The sequence below is a fragment of the Delphinapterus leucas genome, chromosome 5, assembly GCF_059928025.1.
Source record: "Delphinapterus leucas isolate spDelLeu-1000000601 "Yukka" chromosome 5, BTC_Dleu_Yukka2, whole genome shotgun sequence".
NCBI classification, from domain to species: domain Eukaryota; kingdom Metazoa; phylum Chordata; class Mammalia; order Artiodactyla; family Monodontidae; genus Delphinapterus; species Delphinapterus leucas.
In genome coordinates this window covers 410,940-431,775 of record NC_143133.1, presented here as the reverse complement: position 1 = coordinate 431,775, position 20,836 = coordinate 410,940, and the positions used below count along the sequence as shown (strand labels likewise).

Sequence of the window (20,836 nt, the reverse complement as noted above, 5' to 3'; positions counted from 1 at the left end):
CTAGAGCTTCAGCCCCTGCCCTCGTGCCTGCGGGGCGGCCCCCTCAGCTCAACACCCTCCACAGGAGAGGAAGGGAGAGGCCGTGCGGGACCCTGGGCGGGGGCTGGGAACAGGCACACGGTCCCTGCCGCACCAGGCGGGCTGGGGGCCCCCAACAGCGTCGGCACATAACTGCTTTCTGATCGGGCCACCTTTGCATCCCTAAAATGAACCTTTTCTGTAGAATTCTGTAAGAAATGCCAACCTTCAGTCCCATCTCTGGCTTAGCATTTGGCACTGCTGTTTCCGTGGGAGCCCGGCCCGCCCCAGCCGAGTTTTGGCATCGTTCTTGTGCTGATTTCACAGAAATAACAGGGAGGATTTCCTTCTTTTCCTCCCTTCCAAGAACATTCTAAATATCGTAAGAATTATCTGTTTCTTGACTGTTTGAAAGAATGCATCTGTGAATTCTTAGGCATAGTTCTGAGTTTTTGACAACATTGTTTAGAAAATCTACTTCACGCAGGTTTTCAAGTGTATGGATAGAGAGTAAAGGTGTTACTTGATCATTCTAACATCTAACGTCTAATGCAGCTGTTTCTCCCTCATTTTTTCCTGAATTCGCATATCTTTGTGCCCTTTTCCGTCCCCTCGACCCGAGCAGGTGCCTGTCCACGTCCACGGAGTTTGAAGCTCCACCTCTTTAGGGCGGTGCCCTTGCTGTCGGCTGAGCTCGCCTCCCCCTGCCCCCCCACCCCACAGGCCGGAGCCCAGGTGTGAGGCCCGGGCCCCAGGGGTTTTGCAGGCTGGCTGCCCCGAAGATCTCACTAGATCTTGCATCGCATGGTACTCAAGCTCCCAGAAATGCAGCGACTGTAGTTTCACTCGTGTTTTCCAACGCATAAGAGAAACTTCACGTCTGTAGGGTTGGGAGGAGGGCTTTTGTTCCCAGTTTCCCTGTTTGTCGTGCTGTCTGCTTTCCTGACGCCATCAGACACTCGGTCTCATTCCTACTTTGAAAACATGGTGAGGTTGTCTCTGCAGCCTGACATGTTTTTTTGAGACATGGGATTATAAATTGATTTAAATTTTCTCTTTTCTTATTGTGATAAAACGTACATGACATACAACTTGCCATTTTAACTATTTTTGGGGGGAGTGGGGCTGCATTGGGCTTCGTTGCTGCGTGCGGGCTTTCTCTAGTTGCGGCGAGCAGGGGCGACTCTTCGTTGCCATGCGCGGGCTTCTCATTGTGGTGGCTTCTCTTGTTGCAGAGCATGGGCTCTAGAGCGCAGGCTCGGTAGTCGTGGTGCACGGGCTTAGTTGCTCCATGGCATGTGGGATCTTCCCGGACCAGGGCTCGAACCCATGTCCCCTGCACTGGCAGGCGGATTCTTAACCACTGCGCCACCAGGGAAGTCCCTTAACTATTCTTAAGTGTACAGTTCAGTGGCATTAAGTACATTCACGTTGCTGTGCAGCCGTCAACATCCGTTTCCAGAACTTTTCAATCTTCGCAAACTGAGGCTCTGTCCCCAGGAAGCACTGACCCCCGCCGGCTCCCACCATCTACTTTCTGCCTCTCTGATTTTGCCTACTTTAGGGACCTCATGTAAGTGGAATCGTACAGTATTTGTCCTTTTGTGTCTGGCTTGTTTCGTTTAGCGTGATATTTTTAAAGTTCACCCGCATTGTAGCGTGCGGCAGAATTGCATTCCTTTTAAAGGTTGCATGGTATTCCATCGTACGGGTGGACGACATTTTGTTTATCCGTCATCTGTCGGTGGGCATTTGGTTATCGTGATGCTGCTGCTTTGAGCACGGGGTACATACATCTACTTTCAATTCTCTCAGTGTTCCTGCTTTCAGTTCTTTTGAGTTTATACCCAAAAGTGGATTTGCTGGATCCTATGGTAATTCTATATTTAATTTTTTGAGGAGCCTCCCTACTGCTTTCCACGCAGCCGCATTTTAAGTTCTCACCAGCAGCGCACAGGCCTCCAGTTTCTCCACATCCTGGCCGACACTTGTTCCCTGGGTTGGTTTTGGTTTGTTTGGGTTTTAAATGATGGCCATCATGATGACCGTGAGGTGAGCCTCTTCAGGCTGTGGAGGAACATTCGATTGCTCTTCGTGAACATTCCATGAGTCTGAAAAAAACACGGGCTGTGTTTTTTAGGATCCAGGTTTGGCATGAACCTGGTTTGTAACCTGCCAATCTGTTTTCTGTCTTTAGATAATCATAAAAACGTACACAGGGATTTTTTTCTCCTTGTCTGCACTTGGCCCTCGCAGCGTATGGTGGAGCCTCCCGCCCGTGGCCGCCTGGGACTCCCTGACCTAGGGGCATCGTGGCCGCGTGGCCCTGTGCCCTAGAGGTCAGCTGGTCTCCAGCCATTTGCAGAGGCTGCAACCGAAACAAACAGGCCAAGTCGGCGGCCTCAGCACCGGCTTCTCCAGGGACGGGTGTGGTTCATTGGGATGGAGGTAGGGAGGGGCTGGCAGGGTGGGTGGGTGAGTGGATTCTGAATGGGCTTGAGTGTGACTGCGGCCCAACCCACTGGGAGCACACCCCCGCCCAGACTCTGGGGGCACCTTCCTGGGCTCCCCAGCAATAGACATGGTCGCATTTAAAACATCTCCAGGGCTTCCCTGGTGGCGCAGTGGTTAAGAATCCACCTGCCAGTGCACAGGACACGGGTTCAAGCCCTGGTCTGGGAAGATCCCACATGCCGTGGAGCAGCTAAGCCCATGTGCCACAGCTACTGTGCTCTAGAGCCCGCGGGCCACAACTACTGAGCCCATGTGCCACAACTATTGAAGCCCACGCACCTAGAGCCCGTGCTCCGCAACAAGAGAAGCCACCGCAATGAGAAGCCCGCGCACCGCAACGAAGAGTAGCTGCCGCTTGCCGCAACTAGAGAAAGCCTGTGCACAGCAACGAAGACCCAACACAGCCAAAAATAAATAAATAAAATAATTTTTAAAAAAAAATTTAAAAGAAACAACATCTCCAGTCTGACCTTCTCACTGTTACTCTCCAGGTGTTTCCAGGACCCACAGCAGGGATGCCATTTCCCATCCGTAAGGCACCTGGATCAGATCTCCTCTGACATTTATTCTGCCACGTGAACCCTAACTTTATCTAAACCCCCAAAAAAGAAAAAAAAAGAATTGTTGGAGTTTCCGTTGGAAGTGTAACCCAGGTTGTGTACAATCGTATATTAACTTTGGAGGAACTGGCATCTTCGTGACACTGAGCCAGCCCGTCAGGAGCCTCAAGAGTCTGTGCAAAGCCATCACATTTACGGAGATATTTTCTACATGCAGGTGCCATAGGTCTCTTTGTTAAATGTATTCCGATTTTCTACATTTATAATTATCGTAAATGGACCATTGTTCCCATTTATGTTTCTAGCTTGTTATTGATCGTATGAGGCAAATTTTAAAAATTATTTACCTATAAATATTGCACTTAGTCATTCTGCCACATTCCATCATTGGTTCTGGTTGGTTTTCACTGGAGTGTCATGAGTTTTTTAGGTATATGATCATGTCACTGGCAAAAGAGGTGGGTGCGGAGAGAGAATTTGATATTTCCTTTTATAGTATAACACCCCTTAATTTCTCTCCTTATGAAATTCAGTAGACCCTCCAAAACAGTTTTTTAAAGGTAATAATGAAGTTCCTAAACTTCCTCTTTTTCTTCTTTAAAATTAAAGGTATAACTTTTCCTCCAGAAACAGTTTTAGCCGTGGATCCCAGCTTAGCCGTGGATCCCAGTTTAGCCGTGGATCCTAGTTTAAAACAGTTTTAGCCGTGGATCCCAGTTTAGCCGTGGATCCCAGTTTAGCCGTGGATCCCAGTTTAGCCACATGGATCCCAGTTTAGACAGAAAGTGCTTATTTTTCTTTGCTTTCTAGAGTTTTTACAATTTCAGTTTTATTTCCCCTTCAACTTAAGGGTTAATCAGGGACATGTTTCTAAAACTCAAACTTGTAAAGTTATGGGTTTGGTCATCTTTTCATTACTTGGATCTGGCCGGGTGACAACCGGGGAAGACGGCCGGGTGACGACTGGGGGAGACGGCCGGGTGACGACTGGGGGAGACGGCCTGTATCACACGTCTCATTGCTCGTTTGTTAGGGCTTTAGATCAGTTTGGATGTGATGTGATTGACGCCGGGTGAGCACTGCCTGGGTAAAGTGTGTTTCCCTGGGTTCTGACTGTTGCACGGCCCCTTGGCAACCCGCAGCCCCCCACCTGCCCTGGGCCCCAGGCAACCCTGACGTGTTTGCGGTCACCATACACGGATTTGCACTTCTGTTGACATAAGTGAAGTCATAGAATTTGTGCCTGGCTTTTTTCACTCAGCGTAAAGGTTTTGAGATTCCTCCACACTGCCGAGAGCATCAGTGCCCTCGGGTGGACGGACCAGCCTTCGTGTGTCCGTTCACCTCCTGACGGGCGTTGAGGGGCCTCTCTTTTGGGGCTGTTACAGATTGGGCTGCACATGCCGTTCCCACTGCGTCTCCATTTCTCTGGGTAGGTGCCGAGGAGTGGGATTGCGGTGGAGGTGCACGTTTAATTATAGGAAACTGTCCAACTGCCGTCCCAAGCGGCTACATCCCCCCCGTCCTGCCGGCCACGGGCGAGGGTCCTGGGTCCCCCTGCCAGCTTCCGAGCACATGCTTGGTCTTTCTCATCGTAGACAGTCGTGTGGGCGCCTGGTGGTCCCGCTTTGTGAGTTCAGTTTGCACCCTAACGACCGAGCGTGTTGATCAGCTCTTTGTAAGAGCAGGCACATCTTTTCAGGTTCTTACTTGCCACCTGTGTCTCTTCTCTGGTAAAATGTCTATTCAGAGCTTCTGTTTTTAAAATCAGGTGGTTTGTGTTCTTGTCCTTGAGTTCATTATGTATTCTGGATATAAGAGTTTATCAGACGTATGGTCTGCAAATATATTCTCACAGTCTTGCCTTTTCTTTTTCTTTTTTTTTTAACAGTGTCTTTTGAAGAACAAAAGTTTTTTGTCGATGAAGTCCAATGTATCAGTTTTTCTTTTAAGGCTCATGCTTTTTGTCACCTGTGTAAGGAATCTTTGCCTAGGTCAAGGTCACCAAGATTTTCTTTTATGCTTTCTTCTAGAAGTTTTATAATGTTAGCTTTTCCATTAGGTCTGTTACTGAGCTTTGTATAAGGTGTGAGGTTAGGGAAGACATTTATGAGTTTATTTGTGCGTTTGCGTAGGAATATCTCATTGTTTTAGTACCGCTTGTGAAAAGGCTATCCTTTCTTCACTGAATAATCTTTGCAACTTTGTCAAAAACTCACTTGACCATATATGGGTGGGTCTATTTCTGGACTGTCTATTCCATTCCATGGGTCCACATGTCAATTCTCCTGTCAGTACCATACTGTCTGGATTATAGTAGACCTTGGAAGCAAGCAGGGTAAGTCCTCTAAAGTTGTTCTCCTTTTGCAAAATTGTTTTGTCTATTCTAGGCCTTTTGCCATTTCCATATAAACTTTAGAATGAGCTGGTAAATTTGTTCAAAAAAGCCTATTTGCATTTTGTTTGGGATTGCACTGAATCCAGTGTTCGGGAAAACTGATCTCATAGCAGTGCTGAGCCCATGAACATGGTGTATCTCTCTATTCGTTTAGGTCGTTTCAGATTTCTCTCAACGATTCTATAGTCTTAGGTAAAACAGACTTGCACATCTATTAACAATATAGTCATAGATTTTTATGTTTTTGTCAGCATTGCTAATGGAATTGTTTTTATTTTTTATTACTTTTCTTTTTAATAAATTTATTTATTTACTTATTTTTGGCTGCATTGGGTCTTCGCTGCTGTGTGCGGGCCTCCTCTAGTTGTGGTGAGCAGGGCCTGCTTTATTTTGGGGTCATATTCAGATTGGTAATCAATAAAAATTTGTGGCGTTATGTGAGTGTCTAGTTTCATGCTTCTCACAAGGAGCTCAGTCACCCCAGGGAAATATGGCTCTCTTCTCCAGGGTTCTGAGGCCCCTCCTGTCACTGGCCACATGTCCGAGCCCCGTGTCTGTGTGTCTGTGGGTCTACAGGCAGTCTGTCCACTCGGTCACTCTGCCTCCCTCCCCTGCAGAACTGCATGCTATGTCCCACGCATGGCGGCCCCTCCTGGTAGGAGGCTCACCTCCTCTGCTTCTCCCTGCGGTGTCTCCTGACCAGGGGCCTTTGCATTTCTTTATGCAACACTCTTCACTTGCCAATTGTCACAGAATTTCCTTTCTAGCTTTTTTTTTTTTTTTTTTTTTTAATTTATTTTTGGCTGTGTTGGGTATTCGTTTCTGTGCAAGGGCCTTCTCCAGTTATGGCAAGCGGGGGCCACTCTTCATCGTGGTGCGCGGGCCTCTCACTGTTGCGGCCCTCTTGTTGCGGAGCACAGGCTCCAGACGCGGAGGCTCAGTAGTTGTGGCTCACGGGCCTAGTTGCTCCGCGGCATGTGGGATCCTCCCAGACCAGGGCTCGAACCCGTGTCCCCTGCATTGGCAGGCAGATTCTCAACCACTGCGCCACCAGGGAAGCCCCCCTTTCTAGCTCTTGAGAGTCTGAGTGCGACTGCACAGATCTGTGACTCAGTTTGTGGAGAACAGACATTACATTACGGAGTCTCCCCATCCATAAGCATGACAATTATCTTTCTTCATTTAGGTGTTTTTTAGTTTTTCGTTAAATTTCATAATTTTTCCCATAGTTTTATTTCAAGTTTAAAAAGTATTTTTCTCTTTTAAAAAATTGACTTTAGTCTAAATGCAACATGGTACCCTGGATTGGATCCTGGAACAGAAAAAGGACATTAGTGGAAAAAGTGGTGGCATCTGAATACAGCCTGTGGTTTGGCTGATGGCACAGTGTAGGTTATTTTCGCTTTGATGAACGTACCAGGGTCAACGTGGGGTGATGCTGGCCACTGGCGTTCAGGAGCCCTTGGACTACCTGCGTGACTCTTCTGTAAACCTAAAATTATTTCAAAATGAAGTTTTAGGGATCAGCTTCAATTTACGTGCTGTTTAAACAGACATCGCTTCCATCAGGCATGAGGCAGCGTAATTGGACGCAGCCAAGGTGGTGAATGCTGAGAAGGGTTTTGACCACAGGGGCCGCCAGTGCACACAAGGAGTCCCAGGAAAACCTGTCTAGAAAGACCCTGGCTTGGGAGCAAGTAGGAGGAGGTTCAGGAATTCAGCGCAAGGAAGAACGGCAGGTGCGAAGGCCCTGAGGTAGGAACATCGCAGCCCCTCACTCCACGTCGCCCCCCCGCTCCCCCCTGCAGGCCTGCAGAGAAGTCTTAGCATCTTCATCTCCTACAGAGTCGGGGTGGGTGTTACGTCAGGGAGGGCGGAGAACCTGGGGGCCGTGGACTGAGGGACGGCGCAGAGCTGCGGCAGGCGGAGGCCAGGGCGGGCCCGGGCCAGCTCCTGTCCACCATCCACAGGCCGGTGTGTGGGCAGACCCCGTCTCCTCCTGTGCGGGCACCCCGCAAACGCTGTTCTAGAAAGTTCTCCCTAGCTGTTGGGTTTCTGCGTAACCTGCACCCAAGTGTGGGACCTGCTCCAGGGTTAGAGAGGTGCCGCCACCTCACCCCGCGCTGAGGTCGTCCCCGGGGCTTTGACTGTCAAGGAGGGCTGGGACCCGCCGCCCCTGCCCCGGCGCCCCCCTCCCCACTAGTCACCGGCAAGGTGAGGCTCCGAGAAGAGCTAGGGCAGGGGTGGGGTCGGCCCCTGTGCCCACACCTCTACGTGGCCGGCACGGCCGCCTGCTGGACCCCCGCCTGGGATTCGGGAGGCTTGGGCTGCGGCTCTCGCTCCAGCCTTGGGCACCGTGTGGGGACGGTGCGGGGGCCGCGTGCGGAGGCGGGGTCGGGCGAAGGGCGGGGGCCACGGGGGAGGGCCCGCAGCGTCGGTGCCGATCTTGGTGCCGGGGGCGTCCACATAGCGGTCGAGTGAGCGTTGGTGCCCCGCCCTGGCCGTGGAGAGACCATCGGCCTCCAGAGTCCCCTCCGCGTGCTGGGGTAGCCCCCCCGGGCCCTCTCTGCCTCCGGGGGCCAGCCCGGCGCTCCAGTGGGGGCAGGGCCAGACCCCTGGTCTGGGGTGGGGCTCCTGGTGTGCGGAGCTCAGCACACAGCGGGTGCTCAGTAAACGCCTGTTGGACCACTAGGCCCAGAGTCCACACAGCACGTTGGAGGAGCAGGTCTGGGGCCCCAGACCACCCAGGCAGGGAGGCCCCTCCAGCCCCCACCCCAGCCTCCACCCACTTTCCCTCTTGGGAGAGAGACGTAGACGAGACTGGTTCGCCCACCTCTGCCTTAAGATGCCAGCACTCTCCAGGGGGCAGCAGGAGCTATCGGTCACTCTCACTTTAGTGTGAACGAGCTTGTTCAAGGGGGGATTTGCGTAGAAGCTGGCCCGCCGGCCAGGGAGGCTGGGAAGGTTGCAGCTGCTCGTGGACTGGGGCTTGTCCCTGCTTGCCTCACCGCCTGCCGGGGACGGTGGCCCCAGAGGTGGGGAGATGCCAGCCCCTCATCCAGGGAGCGATGAGACAGTGTATCAGCAGCCCTGCTCATGACCAGTTTCTTGAGCCACTGGCTTGAAATCTCCTTTGCAGAATTCTGCAGATGTGGGTGGAAACTGACGCGAGGCTCTTGGCTTTCTGTTAGCGTCTGTATCTGTGCCGTCGGCCGAGCCCCGTCCAGGCGGGCTCCCCGTCCCTGCAGTGACTGTGGCGGCAGCTACCCTGTGACCCTGCGGTAGTTTAGTTTCAGCAGCTAGGAAGGCCCACGTGGCGCAGGCATGGCCCGGCCCGACGAGGCCTAGTTTTCAGCCCAGAGCGCTCAGCCAGAAGTTGCCCCCTTCCCACCAAATGGTTCCCTCTGCCCACAAGGGGCAGGGGTGTCACTCCCGAGGAACCGGCAGATGCATCATTGGTGCAGGTGTCTGCAGGGCAGGGAGTCTCTCCAGGTTCCGTGCTGCACGGACCTGTGCAGCCTCAGAACAAAACAGGAGTCCCTGGAGCGCTGAGGACAGCGCAGTGGAGACTCCGAGAGAAGCGGGCAGGACAGAGCCGGGCCTCGAAGCCAGGGCGGGGAAGGGGGCACCCCTGGATATGGGCGTAGAGGGGGGGTGGTGTCAGCAGACACACACCCACCTCGCGGCTTGTTCCCGAGGCGCGGACTCAGCTAGCCTTGGGCCGCGCTTGGGAGGGACCATCACGGGATGAGAGGGCAGAGGCAGGACCTGCAGAGACCGGTGGCTGGAGAGGCGGGGGACAGGACGGCGGTCACAGGGCAGCAACCTGGCCCGGGGTCCACTCAGGAGCGTGGCTGGTTCCCAGGGGGAGTGCAGGGGTGACGGGGCGCTGGCCTCATGCCTGTAGGCCGTGTGTGGGTAAGTGCGGGGCGCTTCTGGGGGACTGGCCGCAGGGGCTGAGGTCAGCTGACCCGCAGCGCTAACCCCTGCGCTCCCCTCCCCATGACGCCCGTGCATCCGGGTGCAGTGGGGCTGGGGCCACCGCGGGCCAGGACCACGCTCTGAGGCAGTAATTACGCATCTCTGTCCCGGGGGCCGAGCCAGAGAGGGCATCCGAGGAGGTGTTTGTTGTCGCCTGTGAGTCAGGAGCTCACGAGGAAAGTGGAGCTGGCGAGGCAGAGAAATTATGGCCTTGGTGCTGCCACGTGCAGCCGCCAGCAGTTCTGGGCCAAGGCCGGCCCCCAGCCCTGCACAGTGACCGAGAGCCCGCCAGACGGCTGTCGCCTGTCTCCGGCGCCTCAGCCCACGCAGCCGTGCACTCAGCCACGCTGCCACGCTGGGGAGGCTGAGCCTCTGATGCACTCGGGCCTGGAGAAGACGCGCGCGTGCTAGCGCGCACACACACACGCACAGCTGCCCTCAGACACCGGCAGACACACACGCTCCACCCCAGGAGCTCACGCACACGCAGCCGCGGCCCAGAGGCCCGAGGCCGCCGCCCTGCTGGACGGGAGCGGGGCAGGGAGAGGGCGGGCCCGGCCTGACTGCCGCCTCCCTGTGCCCAGGGGCCACCAAGGACATGGGCAAGATGCTCGGGGGCGACGAGGAGAAGGACCCTGACGCCGCCAAGAAGGAGGAGGAGCGGCAGGAGGCGCTGCGGCAGGAGGAGGAGGAGCGCAAGGCCAAGTACGCCAAGATGGAGGCCGAGCGCGAGGTCATGCGCCAGGGCATCCGCGACAAGGTGCGCGCGCGGGGCGGGGGCGCGGTGCTGCCGCCGGGGGCCCCCTCGCCCCCCCGCCCCCCTCCTCGCAGCTCTAGAGCAGACCCTGGGGTGGTCCGGCGGGAGGGGCACAGGCCGCCGGGGTCACTGCACCCCAGGGTGCACGCCTGCCACACGGGCTCACCGGGACGGGGCTTACTCTGCGCGGCCCCGAGTCCTTCCTGGGCCTGACGGCAGGGACCCGCTCCCATGCTCCCGGGCTCCTCACACGGGGTCAACCCTAGCCCAGCTCTTCCTGTTGCCGACCCCGGGGCTGCCGCAGAGGACCCGGCGGGGGTCCGCCCGGAGGTGGGGGCAGCGCAGCGCAGTCAGGGGCTGGCCCACAGGCAGGCCCTGGGTGGGTGGGTCGTCATGGGCGGGGGAGGCACCTCACCACCCCTGGGTGGGCCTCAAGCAGGGTGTTGGGGGAGCGGACCTGCGATCTGTGAGGTCTGGTTGGGGGCTGGCTGCAAGCTGGAGGCCACGACCTTTTCCAGAACCATCTGGGCGACCTTCCCCTGTGCGTGAGGGCAGTGAGAGCATCGTTCCAGGTGCGGAAACCGAGGCCCAGAGCAGGGGCGGGTGTATGAGGCTGAGTCGGCAGCTAGGCCACAGGTGGGCTGTGCCCCAGGGGCATGCCCACCGCCCAGCCTCAGTTGCCCATCCAGCGCCTGAGTCAGAAGGGCTGGAGAGGCCGGGAGAGGGCAAGTGTGGGGCAGCAGCTCTGGCCTTGTCCGGAGTGGGCTGGGCTGGGCGCCAGGTGGAGGACAGGAGCCCTCCCTAGGAGACCAGGGCGTCCCTGAGCCACGTGGCCTCCCAAGGTCCACACCATCTCGGGGCTCGCCCGCCACCCTTGGCCCCGCACAGGCCAGGCCCCTCCGTCGAAGGTGCTCGATTCCAGTCACTGGGTCCTGGGGCCCAGGTGGGGAACTCAGTTTGGGGGATGCTACTTCGCTTGCTTCTGTCCTGGCCCCTCACCCCGACACCCCCGTCTCTGGGCCCGAGGGAAGCGCTCCCAGACATTGGGCATGAAATCTGTGGGTAGGGGGCCAGGTGGGGGCGGTGGGGGCCTCCTGAGGGCATCTCCACGGTCCCCAGCCCTAGGGGGACCAGCCAAGGTGCCCGGGCTTCGGGGCGGGACGGCTCGGACCGCAGAACCCTCCCACCTACTTGGTGTCTCAGCACCTCAGCCTGACGCAGAAGCTGAGGTGGGGGCACAGGCGGGGCGCCTGCAGGTCTCTGAGCCCACAAGGGGTCCCCCACATTGATGGGGGCATGGGGGCCACTCACCCTGATGTTCCCCCCACTGGTCACTGGACACCTTTCCTGGGACCTGCAGAAAGTTCGAGTTGATTTTGCTGGGATGGCAGCTCGTGAGCCCCCCACCCCCAGGACCAGCCCTGCTGCCGTCCTGAGTTGAGGACTCAAAGCTTTTTGAGCTGTTTGCGGAAGAGCCAGGAAGTGCGTACCATGGATCAGACAGCAGAGACGGCCAGACCCCACTCAGGCTGTGCTGGGGGACATCAGCGTAGCCATCGGGAAATGGAGGACAGGGCTGGGGGGAGTCAGAGGATAGAGAGACAGAGACAGAGATACAGACAGAAACAGAGGGACAGAGAGACAGAGACAGAGTGAGAGCCGCCCAGGCAGAGTATCTTCTGAGAGGGGAGTAATGGGGGGTAGCCCCGAGAGTGGGACAGAGACCGAGAGATGGGGGGGAAGGATGGGGAGGTCCGTCTGTCCACTGTCCATCTGTGTTCAGCCAGCCTGCCAGCCATGGCTTGGCCCCAGGTGGACACCTAGTGGGGAATCCTGGGGGGTGAACTTATTCGTCCCAGCCCTCAAGCCCCCAAAACAGGTCACAGTGTGTGGCCAGGTCGGAGCCCCCTGGGGGTGTGGCGCTGTGGGCACGGCTTCCCCAGCCTCCCCCCTTGTGAGCCAGCTGCCTGGTGAGCCCCTGCCCCAAGCCTCGGGAACTGTCCAGGGGCTCAGGTATGCATGTAGGTTGGGGCCACGGCTCAGCCAGGGTGTGGGTGGGGCAGGTGCTGACAGTGTGGGTTTCTGTGCATAACACACTCCGCTCGTTTTGCCTTTAATAGGAAAGGCCCTTCTGTCCCTCCTCTCTCCACACCCGCCAGTGGCCCCCATTTCTCCCAGGGCCCCAGCCCTACGTGTGCGGTGACCTCTCCCCACCCCCAACGGGGCTCCCACTGCCCCAGGGCCTTTGCATGGCTGACTGCTCCTCTCTGGAGCTCCCTGAGGCTCCTCCCGCCCCCCCCTTGCCTGTTTCATTTTGCTTTGCACCTGCCTTCGCCTGATGCGCTCATGCTTTTTACGTGTGAGCTGTTCGTTGTCCTGCCCTCACGGGGAGGACGGGAACTTTGCCGGCCTGCACCTGCGCTTGGATGCTGAGCTAGCAGTGTGTGAGTGTGTGTGAATGAATGAGTGTGTGTGTGTGTGTGAGTGTGTGAGTGAGTGAATGAGTGTGTGCGTGTGTGAGTGTGTGCGTGTGTGAGTGTGTGCGTGTGTGAATGAGTGTGTGAGTGTGAGTGAATGAGTGTGTGAGTGTGGGTGTGTGAGTGTGTGAGTGAATGAGTGTGTGCGTGAGTGTGTGTGAGTGTGTGAGTGAGTGAATGAGTGTGTGTGAGTGAATGAGTGTGTGCGTGTGTGAGTGAGTGTGTGTGTGAGTGTGCGTGTGTGAGTGTGTGTGTGTGAGTGTGTGTGTGTGAGTGTGTGAGTGAGTGAATGAGTGTGTGTGAGTGAATGAGTGTGTGAGTGAATGAGTGTGTGCGTGTGTGAGTGAGTGTGTGTGTGAGTGAGTGTGTGAGTGTGTGTGTGAGTGAGTGAATGAGTGTGTGTGTGAGTGAATGAGTGTGTGTGAGTGTGTGAGTGAGTGAATGAGTGTGTGTGAGTGAATGAGTGTGTGTGAGTGTGTGTGAGTGAATGAGTGTGTGTGTGAGTGAGTGAGTGTGTGAGTGTGTGTGTGAGTGTGTGAGTGAGTGAATGAGTGTGTGTGTGAGTGAATGAGTGTGTGTGAGTGTGTGTGAGTGAATGAGTGTGTGTGTGAGTGAATGAGTGTGTGTGTGAGTGAGTGAATGAGTGTGTGTGAGTGAATGAGTGTGTGCGTGTGTGAGTGTGTGTGAGTGTGCGTGTGTGAGGGTGTGTGAGTGTGTGAGTGAGTGTGTGTGAGTGTGTGTGAGTGTGTGTGAGTGAATGAGTGTGTGAGTGTGTGCGTGTGAGTGAATGAGTGTGTGAGTGAGTGTGTGTGAATGAGTGTGTGCGTGTGAGTGTGTGAGTGTGTGTGAGTGTGGGTGTGTGAGTGTGTGAGTGAGTGTGTGTGTGAGTGAGTGTGTGAGTGTGTGAGTGTGTGAATAGGCATCAGCTCCAGGGTCCTCTTCGTCCTCTGGGACATCTAGTGGGACTTAAAGGTCACAGAGTGAGTCCCAGTGGAAGTGGGGATGTGCCCCACCCTGAGGGCAGCTGAGGTCCTGCGGCTCCATGTGAAGCCAGGGGGCAGGATGACCCTCACCCACCCCCACCCCCCAGCCAGGGACGGGCGATGGATCATGTGCTCCCCTGTGCTCAGGACCCCAGCTTCCAGGGTGGCCACACGGAAGGCTGCACCCCTTGGCAGAGCCCCAGGGCCCTCCAGCCTGTGCCCCGTGGGTCCCCTGGGCAGGGGTTCTGCTTCCCCAGACGACCACCCCGCCATCTGGGGCCCGCGTTGGGCGGGTGAGTGCCTTCGCTTCTGAACCGCCTGCAAGGGCCCCAGGCTGCTCTCATAACCCCCGCCAACCCCCAGACCCGCCGTGGCTCCACCAGCCGCAGCGGCAGGCCTCATCCCACCGTGCCCAGGCCTGCTTCCTGCGCACATCCGGGGTCTGATCTGGGCCGCCCAGGGGCCGGGGTGGTGTCCGCTGAGTCCAGTGGCCAGGGCAGGGGTCAGAGCCAGCCACCGCCCCACGCACCGGCTGGGCCCAGGTTTCCTCACCGGCCCTGCCAGAGCAGCTCTCCTGCTGTCGGGGGTTTAGGCGGGACTAGTGCACCAGGGCCCGTTCCTGGAGGGCGTCCTGCAGGGACGGTGTGGGGTGTGTTGGGGAGCACACAGACGCCTGCTGGGGCCCCCTGACCACCACAGAGCTGAGTCCGCTGGGTGGGGGCCTTTCCTGGGTGACTGCAGAGCTAACCAAGGCGGTGGCCACTGGGCCAGGCCTGGGAGTGTGCAGGGAAGAGGGCGATGGTGAGCTGCCCCCACTCGTGGGTCAGAGGCAGCTCAGGACAGGCCTGCCACATTCTGGACGCTGGAGCCCCAGGTGCCCCCTGGCGATGCAGGGTGCAGGCCAGAGCACACCCCTAGCCCTGGCTGTCCTGACTCTGAGGGGAGCTCAGCGCCTGGCGCCCCTGCCCACCGACCCCTCCCCCTCGCCCTGCCCCCACGAAGTCCGCCGGACACCCATGTCCTCAGAGCCCTTCTCCACCCGGCGTGCTTAGGCAGCCCCCTGCTGCCCTCCTGCTCCCCACAGGTGGGAACCCTGGCCTTCAGGTGTGGCTCCCCCAGTGGCCCTCGCTGGCCCCGGGGCTCCTGGTGCTGTGTCTCCCCACCCACCCCCAGACCTCAAGGCTGGTCAGAGAAGAGGGTGCAGAGCTGCATGGCACGGGATCCCATCGAGCTGCGCCGTACAGGGCCCCATCGGGTCGGGGCGGGGGCTCCATCAGATGGGGGCCGGGGGGCCGGGCCGGGGTCACGCGTCGTCTGGGCGCCCGGCTCCCCAGGCGACCTCGTCTGCATTCGGGACTTATCATCTCACGCGCCGGCAGGCGCAGCGCTGCGCGGGTCCAGGTTGGAGGGGAGGCTGGCCCACCTGCGTCATTTGCATACGCTCTTCCTGATTTGCATACCCACCTTCTGGTTTGCGCACGCACTGCCAGGTTTGGTGCTTCCGGCTGACCACGTTCCGCAGCCTCGAGCCACAACCACCCTCAAGCCAGCGCCGAGCTGGTGGGTCCGAGTCGGTCCGGCCCCCACATCCCAGGTTTGTGCTGAGAGTAACAGGTGTGGGCACATACGGATTCCCACCAGTAAGGAGTACCGCATTGCCCAGGGTGCCGGCCGCCCTGGGCTCCCTCCCGGCCACAGGGTGTGCGGTGGGGCCCTGCCGTCTCAGTGGTTGGGGAGGATGGGGGGTGTCCAAACCGGCTCTCAGCCAGACCACATCAGAGCCAGGCTCTGGCGGCACCCCAGAGAGTAAGGTGGCCCTCAGGTGTGCCCAGAGTGGCGTTAGCCTCGGAATGAGCCTCTGGAGCAGCTGGGTTGGGGCCTGGAGTCTCCTTCCTGGACCCTAGAGGGGAGGCCGCTCTGCTCGACCACATACCGCATGTTCCCGCTCTTACGTGTGTGCCACTGTCACCTGCCCGTTCCGCCAGCACCGTGTGTTCCCCTGAGCATGTGCACCTTTGCTGTGAGTGTGGGCTTCGGCCACCACAGCCCCCCGTGGTGAGGAGGTCGCAGCAGGTGTGGTGACCCGGGAGGAGGGCTGTGCTCCTAGGGCCAGTCCACCCGAGTGGCTGCAGTCTGGTCGGCTTATCGCACTCTCCGCCCTGAGCTGACCTGACGGTGCTCAGTGGGGAGGCCCTCTGGGTAGCGTGCCGCTGCTCAGAATATATTCTGGTGCCCTATGCCCCCCACCCCGCATGGAGACCCTCTCCCCGCTCCTGGCTCTTGTTCACGGTGCACAGGGGCCTTCAGGCTGTCTGGAGCCCCTGCTGAAGAAGGGTAGACAGACCTGTCATCCCTGCCTCCTCTGGCTGAGGGGACCCAGGCTGCGCTCTGGTCACCGGTGGGCCGAGAGCATGGCCTCCCTCTTCAGACTCTGCTGAACGTGGGCCTTGCCTCCGCCATGCCTGAAACCATCTGCGGCCTCGCGGGAGGTGGGTGCAGAGGTTTCCCTCAGTAAGCTGGGGAGTGGGACACAGCCAGCCCCCACCCCCCCAACCTGGAAACAGAGGGAAGGGTCTTCTTGGAGGGCCAGGGTGCCCTTCCCCCCACACACACCCACACACCCGCCACAAGCACCAGAAGCAGAGCCCACCGCTTCTTCCAGGAGGGGCTGGTGAGGAGAGATGGCCGGGCATGGGGGATCCTCCCCAGGGCCAGCAGTCCTGCACTGTGTGCTCCCCAGGAGGGTTCTGCAGCCTGTCAGTAACGGATAGTCCACCATCGCTGACACCCACACGTGCTCCCCAGTGCTTCCTCTTTACTTCATCAGTGCTTCTGCTCCCAGACATTCCCTAATGTGTGAGCCAGGACCGCAGACCTGGCCAAGGGGCACCCCTCTCCCCAGCCTGGGCGGGTCCTGAGCTCTGCCCCCCAGATGGGCGACCTGCCCCCTAATGCACCAGGCCAGCTTGGTCCCACCAGGTTCTCAGCAGCCTTAAGGCAGGAGGCATTTCCCTGGTCTCATGGCCGCATGGCCGCAGGCGCACGCGCATCAGTGCTCTGTTCATCCGGGAGGGCTGGTGAGGACGCTGATGGGCCTGGCGGAGGGGGGGCTCGTCTCCTAGAAACTTACTTCCTCAGTTCTGGAGGCTAGAAGCCCAAAATCAAGGTGTCAGCAGGGCTGTGCTCCCTCTGAAACCTGAGGGGGAGAATTCTTCTCTCTTCTAGTTTCTGGGGGCTTCCGGCAATGCATGTGTCCTTGGCTTGTGACACGTCGTTCCAAACCCTTTCTCCGTTTTCACCTTCTACTCTGTGCATCCTTTTCTTTCTCTTACAGGGAAACTCTCTTTGGATTTAGGGCCCAGGAAGAGCTCATCTCTATTCTTACCTAATTATATCTGCAAAGACCCTATTTCCAAATAAGCTCACATTCTGAGGTTCCAGGTGACATGAATTTTGGGGGGACACCATTCAATCCACTGATGAAGGGAGATTTGGGAGAGGGCTCAGGGCAGAGACACACGCAGGAAACCAGAATTGGGGGCGCTCCGCAGTGCCCAGGGGTGTTGCTGAGGTCACACCTAGATGGGGTTCCAGGGCATCCACCTGGAAGTGACCGCCGGACACGGAGCATGCAGAGTGACCCTCCAGGGACTGGGGTCTTGGTGGCATCAGGGGGTACTTGGCCAGGCAGGAGGGTGTGGCCACATGTCGCTGGACCGAGGATCTGGGCTGCGTGGGGCCCGCCACCCACAGAACACCGGCTTCTCCACCGTTGTGGGCAGGCGTTCTGCCCCGGCTCCCTCCGCTCCGGGACCGCAGCCCAAGGCGGGCTGAGGACTGCGCCCACTTCCCCGGAAGGCGGGACCGCGGGGGCGGGGCCAGGGGTGGGCGGGGCCACGGCCTCAGCGCCCCGCCCCCACGGAGAACCGCGACTTTCGTCCTCCCCCTCCCCCGCTCCCTCTCCCGTGGTTCCGCCCTCAGCGGGGTCCCCCGTCCAGGCTCCCGCCGTCGCCCCCGCCCCTCCCGGCAGCCTCCGGGGTGGGGACCGCCCCTGCCGGGGGTCTTGGTGGTCGTCCGCTCCCGCACACGCCTTTCTCAGCCGCAGGTGCTGCCTCCAGAGGCCCCTCGGCCGATCCCGCCAGCGCAGGGTGGGTCTAGCCCGCCCGGGTCCCGAGAGCGCCCCTCCCGGGGCTGGGACCCGGGGCCGGGACCTGCCCGCCTGAGCCCGCCCGCCCTGTCCCCCGCAGTACGGCATCAAGAAGAAGGAGGAACGCGAGGCCGAGGCCCAGGCCGCCATGGAGGCCAGCGCGGAGGGCAGCCTGACGCGGCCCAAGAGGGCCATCCCGCCGGGCTGCGGGGACGAGCCGGAGGCAGAGGAGGAGAGCATCCTGGACACGGTCATCAAGTACCTGCCCGGGCCGCTGCAGGACATCTTCAAGAAGTAACGCCCCTGGAGCTGGACAGGAGCCCGGAGCCCCGCCCCCTCGCCCACCCCCGTCCTGCCCTCCGCGGAGGCGCCTGAAGGGATGTCGGGAGCAGAGTGCAGCCCCCCAACGCCAATATAAGCCATAGCCCTAGGTCTATCCGCCTGCCTGGCCCCCTCAAGCCTGGGGAGCCTCCGCCCGCCTCTCACCCCATCCCCGCACCGCGATCGCCACCGCCTCCGAGGGAGGGGCGCCCGGCCCCCCCACGGCCCCCGCGGTCCGGGCTGCAGGCCCCGGGGACTAGCCCACGGGCTCCTCCGGCAGCGGGTGGATTGGACCTGCCCCAGAGCCTGGGAAGCCCCTTTTCGCTCCTCCCTTCACCGCCCACCCAGCAGGGCCCGTGGCCAGGGACACCAAAAGGGCCGACGCTGCGTTGGTGGGCGCCTGTCGGGCTCACACTCGGAAGCACAGCCATAGTACGGGGCGCGGTCGTGAGGCCGGGGTGGGGGCTGGGAGGGGCGAGCAGCTGGCGCCTGGGGCTCAACCCCCGGGGTCAGCCTGGACCCCAAGCCATACCCCGCACCGACGCCCGGGTTGCTGAATCTGCCGTCCACCGCTCTCCATCTGCGCCCCTTCCCTTCTTCGTCCACTTGTGTCTGTCCTCCGGCCCCCTCCTCGGGAAGGCTTTGCTTCTTAGGACTGCTGTGGCCCGTTCTCCTCTCCACGAAGGGAGAGAAAGCGATAGGCTTAGGGGGACACTCTCAGACCCCCGTCCTTCACACACCCCTGTCGCTCAAGCTCTTCGGCGTCCGTGAGCAGCCCAGCTGAGCCCGGCACACTCCCCTCCCTGGTTGGCACCTCCTGTCCCCTCCGAGGCTGCTCGGGGGACGCCCTGCCCTCACCCTCTGAACACCCACACCTTCACCCAGAACTGGGGAGGAGGCCCAGAGCCCTGTGGGCCGAGCGCTGTGCACCGGCAGGAGGGTGTGGCGCGGAAGGCCGGCCCCACTCCCTGCAGGCCCTCGAGGGGGTCGTCCCAGCCGCAGAGCCCGCCTGGTTGGATGGAAACGACCGCGGACCTCCCAGCTCCCCCGTGGCCTCTGCCCTTGTGTAATTTGCATCACAATATGTCGAATCTCAGGTAAATGAGGTCTTCTGTGTTTGAGGAGTTTTATCTCGACAGAAAGCCCATCACCTCGGTCCCTGGGGTCCTTTCTGTCCACATCTAAAGTTCATCGTGTCCAGTGTTGCGGGCCCGGGGCGCGGCCCTCCCCAGCTCCTTAGAGAAGCCATAACGACTAGACGGCAATACCGACCCCTGGCGCCCACCCCCACCATCCCCCGCCGTCCGCGCTGCGCCCCGACACCTCCCGGTTCCTCGTCTTTTTTAAATGCCTGTTTTCACACTTTAAAAAGCCAGCTCTGAGCAGACAGGGCGTCGTCTCGTAGAAACCCCGCATCCTGTCCCCAGCGCGTGGGGCGCCCAAGCAGCCGAGCTTAGTGTAGACCGTGGATGTCCTCTGTCCGTCTGTCCTGGCGCCTGCGCTTCCTCCTGCATGTCGGGGGCAGCTGCGTGTGTTCTCTCTGGATGGAATCACAGCCAATAAACACCACAGTGATTTAATGCGTGTGGCCATTCCCTCCGGAGCCCTGATTTCCCTGGGAGGCGATGGGGGTGGAGGGTGCAGCCGGGGTCATGGCGGAAGGGCCGGGATGCATACCCTTTGGGCCCTGTTGGACGACCCCCACTAGCCCCTGCACCCGGCCAGATGGGAACACCTTCCCCTTTTGCTGGGGCCGCTGCAGGGGCTCCTCGCTGCCCTTTCTCCCTAAGGAAGTCCCGGCCAGAGTCATCTCCCCTTGAAATGCAGCCCGGCCCCTTCCTCAGCGCCCCCTCCCCCCAAGTCTCCCACCTGCAGCACAGGCCCCATCCCTGGCCTTTCCTGCCCCACAGCTCTACCGGGCCCTGGGGCCCAGGTCCCACTGTGCTGGCCACACCTTGGGCCCAGCGGGGAGCTGAGGCTCAGCCCTGGGGTCCTGCCCATCGTTGGTCTGGTGGTGCCATCCCTCCTCCCTGTTTCCTCAGGGAGGCCTCTGTGTCCCACACTTGCCTGTCGAGGCTGAGGCCTAACGAGGTGCCCGTGGGACCTGCTGGCTCTGAAGTCTGGCCCGGGGTACCCCGATCCCACCCCGAGATGCCACGGCCACTTGTGTCCCCAGAAAGACCTTGTTTGACCTCCATTTCTGGGGGCCTCTCTCCAGGAAAGTGGTATCTGTGACCTTCCTCACACTGCTGGCTGAGAACGCACGGGAGCCTTCTGGCAGAACCTGCCCAGTCTCAGCAAACAGAAAGGACACCCTTGTCCCCTTCCCCACCCCCATTCCTCTTCCCCTCCCCACCGAGCTGTGCCCAGAATACTGCCCGGACCCATTGCCCCTTTGCCTCTGCCTCGGAACTTGGACAGAAGCCTGTGTAGCCAATTCTGGCTTTGGGATCTGCGAGCTACCGCCCCCAGCATAGCTCCTCTTAGGAGGGCACCCCAAGCAGGCCCCATCATCAGTCTCCCCCCCCCCCACCCCCAGCCTGGCCTGGACTCATCTCAGTCTTGAGCAATGAGCCAGGTGTGCTGGTGACTTGGATCGCCTTCCCTTGGGACCCCAGCCAGCCCTTCCTCAGTGCCTGGTGGGGCAGACCCCTTGGGTGCCAGGTCCCAGGACTCCAGG

General features: G+C 59.3%; 1 protein-coding gene across 1 annotated transcript in view; it reads left to right on the top strand.

The window, feature by feature from the left end:
* The window catches only part of CPLX1 (complexin 1), a 38,842-nt gene extending 19,126 nt beyond the window's left edge, over positions 1 to 19,716 (top strand). Inside the window, exons 3-4 of the mRNA XM_022554834.3 lie at positions 10,056 to 10,231; positions 17,936 to 19,716. Of these exons, the coding sequence (XP_022410542.1) occupies positions 10,056 to 10,231; positions 17,936 to 18,133 (374 nt within the window). The 3' untranslated portion in view covers positions 18,134 to 19,716. The remainder of the gene's footprint in view (positions 1 to 10,055; positions 10,232 to 17,935) is intronic.
* The last annotated feature ends 1,120 nt before the right edge of the window (positions 19,717 to 20,836 follow it).